Source organism: Cebus imitator, unplaced genomic scaffold (assembly GCF_001604975.1).
Source record: "Cebus imitator isolate Cc_AM_T3 unplaced genomic scaffold, Cebus_imitator-1.0 Scaffold18, whole genome shotgun sequence".
NCBI lineage: Eukaryota > Metazoa > Chordata > Mammalia > Primates > Cebidae > Cebus > Cebus imitator.
The window spans coordinates 16,110,801-16,119,303 of NW_016107333.1; the positions used below are offsets into that span (position 1 = coordinate 16,110,801).

At 42.0% G+C, this 8,503-nt stretch overlaps 1 protein-coding gene across 1 annotated transcript in view; it reads left to right on the forward strand.

Annotated features, from left to right (window-relative positions):
• Positions 1-4,322, forward strand: part of LOC108291264 (heterogeneous nuclear ribonucleoprotein A1-like) — a 7,908-nt gene extending 3,586 nt beyond the window's left edge. Inside the window, exon 2 of the mRNA XM_017511499.2 lies at positions 4,264-4,322. Within this exon, the coding sequence (XP_017366988.1) occupies positions 4,264-4,322 (59 nt within the window). The remainder of the gene's footprint in view (positions 1-4,263) is intronic.
• Positions 4,323-8,503: the final 4,181 nt, after the last annotated feature.

The window sequence follows — 8,503 nt, forward strand, 5'->3', positions numbered from 1 at the left end:
AAACCCCGTCTCTACTAAAAATACAAAAAATTAGCTGGGCATAGTGGTGCACACCTATAGTCCCAGCTACTTAGGAGGCTGAGGCAGAAGAATCACTTGAACCCGAAGATGGAGGTTGCAGTAAGCCAAGATCATGCCACTGCACTCAGTCTGGGTGACAGAGTGAGACTTCATCTAAAAAAAAAAAAAAGAAGAAGCAGCAGCTGGGCGCAATGGCTCACATCTTAATCCCAGCACTTTCGGCGGCCAAGGCAGGTGGATCACCTGAGGTTGTGAGTTTGAGACCAGCTTGACCAACATGGAGAAACCCCATCTCTACTAAAAATACAAAATTAGCCAGGGGAGGTGGCACATGCCTGTAATCTCAGCTACTTGGGAGGCTGAGGCAGGAGAATCACTTGAACTCAGGAGGCGGAGTTTGCAGTGAGCTAAAATCGTGCCATTGCACTCCAGGCTGGGTAACAAGAGGGAAACTCCCTCTCAAAAAAAAGAAAAAAAGAAAGAAAGAAACCATGAGACAATAAATGTGTATTGTTTTAAGCTACTGCATTGGTGATAATTATTATGTGACAATAGAAAACGAATACACCCACCATGACATGCTGCTGCATGAACTGAGGAAATTTGCCTTACCCTATACCCCATAGAAGGGGTTTTCTTCGATTTCTTCTTGAAAGTAGGTGAGAGCTTGGGAGCTGCAGATAGAGAGCCTCCCACTTCTTGAATATGTTTCTGCAGATATCCATTACCCGACCCAAACTACAGCCCCACCAAATGTCCCAGCTGTGATATATCCTGTTTCCCAGAACTCACTCTTGACCCTGACAGCAGACTTCCCTAAAGGAGATCTTGTATTCTCTCAGGAACGCTGCCATTGCACTTGGCCCAGAGCTTATCTTTTGAGAGTCTGTCGCAATGGTTGGGCTTGCCACTCTATTGTCAAAAATAAGCAATATTTTTGAGCAGAGATCACGCCATTGCACTCCAGCTTGGGCAACAAGAGCAAAACTCCCATCTCAAAAAAATAAAAACAGGCCAAGTGCCATGGCTCACGCCTGTGATCCTAGCACTTTGGGAGGCCAAGGCAGGCAGATCATTTGAGTCCAGGAGTTCAAGACTAACCTAGGCAACATGGTGAAACCCTGTCTCTACCAAAAAAATACAAAAAGTCACTGGGCATGATGGTGCATGCCTGTAGTCCCAGCCGATTGGGGAGCTGAAGTGGGAGGATCGCTGAAGCCTAGGAGGTCAAGGCTGTGATGAGCTGTGACTGTGCCACTACACTCCGGCCTGAGCAACAGATCAAGACCCTGTCTCAAAACACAACAACAACAACAAAGATATTTTTTGTTCTCATCAAAGATAAAAAATAAATAAACAATATAGTATTTAAGGATGCATATAGGTAGTAAAACTATAAAGTAAAGCCAGAAATAATTATCAAAAAATCAGAATAGTGGTTACTTTTTGAGGAGGAAGAAGAAAAACAATTAAAGTAAAGCACACGGAGGATTTTCAAGTCACTGGCAAAGTTTTACGCGTTCATCTGGATAATAAGTACACAGGTGTTCATTTTACCATTATTCTATAAATTGTCTGTATTTTTATACAGTCGTCTGTAGTATTATGCTTAATACATAAATGCTTAATAAAAGATAGCATTATTCTAAATTGAGGAAGTGGAAGACATGAAACTACAAATTAAAATTTCATCCGGACTGCTTTGCCCTTGAGTTTCTTTCCTTAGAATTTGAACAGTGTTAAAAGTTTCATAGGAAATAGTCTCTGAATATCAGGAACTCTTCAGAGTTTCCACCAGTGGGGAAAAGATGAGCTATTCAATAAACGATATTAGATTTTATTCACATCTCAACTCTTACACCAAAATAAATTTCAGATGGATAAAGACTTACATAAGAAAAAACTGAAAACTTGAAAGTAAGACAAGAAAATATGGGAGAATTATTTTACAATCTGGGAAAGTCTTTCTAAGCTTGATGCAAAATATAGATGCAATAAAAGGAAAAAAGCTAAATATAAATGCATGTTTTAAATTCTGCTTACTACAACACCATAAACAAATGCAAAGATATGAAAACCTTAGAACAACTATTTGTATTTCTACAGATTGATAAGAAAAAGACCAGTAATTCACCGGGAAAAAAAAATGGGCAGAGGATATGAACAGACAGTTCTTAGAAATTTCGGATGGCTTTTAAACATATGAAAGTATGCTCTATCTTTTCATAATAAAGGAAATGCAAATTGAAACTACCAGATTGGCACAGATAAAAATTTTGATAACACCATGTGGTTGAAGGTTAGAGAAACAGATGCTCTCACATATTGCTGGTGGGAGTGTAAACCGGCTCAATCCCTGTGGAGAATAACTTAACGATATCTATCAAAATCTAAAACGCATGTTTTGGCAGGCACCATGAGTTGTGTACCCCAAAATCATTGTTCCATATTCCTTGTTAATAGAATCCATTTGTTCAAGTGGCAATGTGCCAAGTCCTAAGAAATGAATTTATGCACAGATGTATTCATATTTATTAAGCACTTACTGGGTGCTGGGTACTGTTCTGGGCTCTGGGGATACAACAGAGGAGGAGGCAGAACAAACCCCATCCTTTACGACGATCCTGCTCCCACTGGTGGAGACACCAGAGTAAAATGCCAATAGTGGTATTTTGATGTGTATTTCAGATAATAAATGACTTTTTTTTTTCTGGTGAGACCGAGTCTTGCTCTGTTGCCCAGGCTGGAGTGCAGTGGCCTGATCTTGGCTCACTGCAACCTCTGCCTCCTGGGTTCAGTGATTATCCTGCCTCAGCCTCCTGAGTAGCTGGGATTACAGGCGCCCAGCCTAATAAATGACTTTTCATCAAAACTCAGACACTTTTAAGATTGAATGCAATCCTATTATAAAATATACTAGGGCCAGGTGCAGTGGCTCACACCTATAATCCCATCACATTGGGAGGTCAAGGCAGGAGGATCACTTGAGGTCAAGAGTTCAAGACTAGACTGGCCAACATGGTGAAACCCTGTCTCTACTAAAAATACAAAAATTTGTCAGGCGTGGTGGCGCTTGCCTGTAATACCAGCTACTCAGGAGGCTGAGGCAAGAGAATCACATGAGCCCGGGAGGCAGAGGTTGCAGTGAGCCAAGATCATGCCACTGCACTCCAGCCTGGGCAACAGAGCGAGACTCTGTCTCAGAAAACACACACGCACGCACACACACACACACACACACACACACACACACTATGACAAGAGGTATAAACTGGCACTGTCTCAAGTCAACTGGGAAATATGGTTACCTGTAATCCTAAAATATTGATGATGTCAATACTGCCTCAGTTGCTATGATGCCCTTCAATTCTAAAATAACTCTGTCAGGAAAGTGAAGAAAATCAGAACCCAAACTAGCTCTGGAAAAAAGATACTCAACCTCTTTAATAATGAGGAAAATTAGAAACAAATGAATAATAAGATGCCTTGGAAGGAATTGGAAGACAAGAAGGATAGGATCAGAATGGTTTCAAAACTTGTCCAACTTTTCTAACATGGTGATGTCTGTGTAAAAAAAAAGCTTGTCCAACTTGGATTTGAAATCGTAGTGCAGTTTTCTGGATGTACCTCCTAAAACAAAAAAGATGAAAACATCATTGTTGAATTGAGGGGAAATGGTGTTACACTAACAAATTTCCATTCTTAGACCCAGCAGAGAACACTAGAATACAAAAACAAAAAAACTGATACAGTATTAGAATCACTATCGATTCCCTTTTGCCTGAGAGTCACTTTCCCAGCCTCTGTGTGACCCAAGGGTGGTTAACGAAACAGGAAAACAACCACAAGGATTCCTCTAGGAAGGCTTTCTCCCAGTTAAAAGGGACATTCAGAAGGAAAGTGTGTAGGCCAGGAGTGGTGGCTCATGCCTATTATCCTAACACTTTGGGGCACCGAGGAGGGCAGACCACCTGAGGTTGGGAGTTTGAGACCATCCTGACCAACATGGTGAAACCCTGTCTCTACTAAAAATACAAAAATTAGCTGAGCATGGTGGCACATGCCTGTAATCCCAACTACTCAGGAGGCTGAGGCAGGAGAATTGCTTGAACTGAGGAGGCAGAGGTTGTGGTGAGCCGAGATCCCACCATTGCACTCCAGCCTGGGTGACAAGAGGCTCAAAAAAAAAAACAAAAACAAAAACGCAAGTGTGCCGGAGTTGCCTTTTCCTTGATGTTCTAGCCTTGAAAGTGGCCATGATGGCTGCAGCAGCTACTTCGCAGATGACTTACATGAAGTGACAATCATGAAAAAGAAACGTTCCTTTGCTAAAGTTAGCAGAGAAGAAAGACCCAGAACAAGAAGAGAGCACCCAAAGCCTCTGATGGCCTTGTTGAGCTGCCAGATCAACTCGACATCACTTAAGAGAATTTTTATGAATTAGAAATGAGAGAGAAGCTGGACATAGTGGCTGACACCTGTAATCCCAGCGATTTGGGAGGCCGAGGCAGGCAGATCACTTGAGGCCAGGAGTTCAAGACCAGCCTGGCCAACCTGGTGAAACTCCATCTTTACTAAAAAATACAAAACTTACCCAGGCGTGGTGGCATGCCTGTAATCCCAGCTACTCCATAGGCTGAGGCAGAAGAATCACTTGAGCCCGGGAAGCAGAGGTTGCAACAAGCCAGGATCATTCCACTGTACTCCGTCCTGGGCGACAGAAAGAGACTTGTCTCAAAAAAAAAAAAAAAAGGAAGAGAGACTTTCCTCTGTATACTTTCTGGTACTTTTGGAACTTTTTTCTGTGTGCATAAATTGCTTATTCAAATAAAACTGTAATGCCTGAGATTTTGTTTGTTTGATTTTGGGGGGTTTTATTATTTTTTGGGGATTTTTTTTAGACAGTCATGCACTGTCACCCAGGCTGGAATTCAGTGGCACAATCTCAGCTTACTGCAATCTCCGCTCCCCGGTTCAAGTGATTCTCCTGCCTCAGCCTCCCAAGTAGCTAGGATTACAGGCACGTGCCACCATGCCCGGCTAATTTTTATATTTTTAGTAGAGATGGGGTTTCACCATGTTGACCAGGCTGGTCTTGAACAGCTGACCTCAGGACCTCAGGCCAGACCACATCTGACCTAATGCCTGAGATCTTATCAGTCAAATATTTAAACCAAAAATATTTTACATCTACATTTTTTAGTGGAAATATAATTTTAAAAAGCACAGTTTGGTCAGAGGCAAAACTGCCCTTGTCCAAGGGCGTTCATTCATTACAGGCGGTGGCTGACGCCTGTAATCCCAGCATTTTGGGAGACTGAGGCAGGCAGATCACTTGAGGTCAGGAGTTCGAGACCAGCCTGCCCAACATGGCAAAACCCTGTCTCTACTAAAAATGCAAAAAAAAAAAAATTAGCCAGGCATGGTGGCAGACCATGTCTAGCTACTCAGCTGCTCAGAAAGCTAAGATAGGGAGAATTGCTTGAACCCAGGAGGTGGAGGTTGCAGTGAGCCAAGATCATGCCGCTATGCTCCAGCCTGGTTGACAGAGTGAAAAAAGCTCAAAAAAAAAAAAAAAAAAAAAGGCAGAGTTTGACGGTCGGGGCTCACACATGTAATTCCAGCATTTTAGAAGGCTGAGGAGGGAGGATCTCTTAAGCCCAAGAGACCAGACTGTGGAACAAAGTGAGATCTCATCTCTATTAAAAATAAACAAAACAGCTTGGTGAAAAATGCGACAGAATAAAGTATATTATAGACAAAAGGAGCCTTCAGTATCAACTCTCACATATTGATTGTCGATGAAGAAAAGAGTTAAACTCTGTAAAATATTTGAGGAGACTTATTCTGAGACAAATATGAGTGACCATAACCAGTGACACAGCCCCAGGAGATCCTGAGAACATGTGCCCAAGGTGGTCGGGCTACAGCTTTTTATAATACATTTTAGAGAGACATAAGACATCAATCAATACATGTAAAATATATATTCGTTCCCTCCAAAAAGGTGGGACAACTCCATGTTGAATGAAGGTGGATGGGGAGTTTCCAGGTAATGGGTGGATTCAAAGATTTTCTGACTGGCAGTTAGTTGAAAGAGTTTGATATCTATAGAAGGGAGTGCCTGGGTGAAGATAAGGGACGGGGACCAATGTTCTTTTTTTTTTTTTTTTTTTAAAAGTCTCACTCTGTCACCCAGGCTGGAGTGCAGTGGCACAATCTCGGCTCACTGCAACTTCTGCCTACTGTTCAAGTGATTCTCCTGCCTCAGCCTCCCAAGTAGCTGGGACTACAGGTACGCACTACCACGCCAGGCTAATTTTTGTATTTTTAGTAGAGATGAGTTTTCACCATGTTGGCCAGGCTGGTCTTGAACTCCCTACCTCGTGATCCAACCCCCTCAGCCTCCCAAAGTGCTGGCATTACGGGTGTGAGCCACCGCGCTCAGCCTCAAAAACCAAGGTTCTTACTATGCAGATAAAACCTCCAGGTAGCAGGCTTCAAAGAAAACAAATAGTAAATATTTCTGAGTCTCACTCCATCACCCCGGCTGGAGTGCAATGGCGCAATCTCAGCTCACTGCAGCCTCCACCTCCCAGGCTCAAGTCATCCTCATACCTCTCAGCCTCAGGAGTAGCTGAGATTACAGGTGCATGTGCCACTACGCCCAGGTAATTTTTGTATTTTTAGTAGAGACAGAGTTTCACCATGTTGTTCAGGCTTGTCTTGACCTCCTGGGCTCAAGCAACCCACCTGCCTCGGCATCCCATAGTGCTGGGATTTCATGTGTAAGCCACTGCACCAGGCCAGATTGTAAAAATTTTTTTTTTTTTTTTTACCTTTTTAAGGTGCAAGACTCTTAGGTGATTCTCTCCTGGTTAAGGAAGAAGATCTGGAAAGGGAAGGCAATTCTCTACCGAAAGCAGATATTCCCCACAAGAGACACCTCTGCAGGCCCATTTCAAAATGTGTCAAATATATATATACATATATACATATGTGTATATATGTATATATACATTTAATTATATAATTATAGATGTGTATATATATACATGGGTAAAATACTTCAATTTACTTCAGGGCCTGCTGTCTGTCATGTTGGTGTCTTACTGCTACAAAAAGCCTGCTTTGTCAGACTCAAGGTCTCTGGTTTAATGTTAATGCTGGTCAGATGTATGTGAATCCCAAAGGGAGGAGAATATAATGAGGCTTGTCTGACCACCTGTTCTCATCACGGCATGAACTAGTGTTTCGGGTAACTTTGGAATGCCCTTGGACAAGGAAGCATTCATTCAGTTGGTTGGGGAGCTTAGAATTTTATTTTTGGTTTACATGGTAAAGCTTAAAGTTGAAGAAATCACTATCCTCAGTCAAGCTGAAGCCTGGGTATCCAGACCTCTTTCACCTAATTTATTTGCAATTAACCCAAAGTGCTAGGCCAGGCACAGTGGCTCACACCTGTAATCCCAGCCCTTTGGGAGGCAGAAGCAGGGAGGATCACCTGAGGCCTGGAATTCGAGGCTGCATTGAGCTAAGATTGCACCACTGCTCTGCTGCCTGGGTGACAAAGCAAGACCCTGTCTCTAAAAGAAATTTTAAAAGCAAATAACAAAGTACTGGTTTATGATGTATTTATAAAACAACATATCTAGTAAGATTTTCTTAGTTTTAGAACCCAGAAAGCTGTGCCAAATGCTTTAAGAATTGACTTATTTACTATTAGGTTTTTTAAATACTTGCAGTCCAGATACTGCTTTTAATTTTTTTTCAAAAGTATCCATACTTACAGGCTCTGATTAAGTTTCAAAGACTAAGCCTGCCGTGCTTGTCGGTGTACGATTCCCTCCTCTAAGATTCCAGACATTCCCGTTTCCAGGCACCGCTGTGTCGGGAGAGCGCTGGGTGAAAATGGCTGTGATCTTTGTGGGGTTTGTCCGGTTATACCTCATTGGGACACCAGAGGGCGCAAGGAGGGCCAGCACTTGTTTTTCTTTAAATCTCGAATACAAAGTCCATGCACAGAACAAAAGACCCGGAACACAGGGGCCTTGAGACAAAGGGACTCAGGGGAAACGGCTGCACGCCCTGTTTTACTGAAGTTGAATTTGCTTCTTCACCCCCCTCACCTCCTCACCTCCTCCCCACCTTAAGAAACTAGAAATAAACGACTTAAGCTGCAAAATAATGAAATCTTTGGCTAACAAGGAAAGCCAAACTAGAATATGTTACTCAACACGTAATAGGCTAAGAGGATTATCACAAATGTATAGTTGAGCTATTTGCTTTGCCTAATATTAGTAACTTTAAAGAAAATATTATTTGCTTTTCTGAGTTCAAGAATAATATTTGCACATAGTAGAATATTTAGAAAAGATGGAAAAGCAAAAAGAACAGAGATCAACACACGCTTACCTAGATATAACTCCTTTTAATATTTTCAGCTACTTCTTTCCAGAATTTTTTTTTTTTTTTTTTGAGA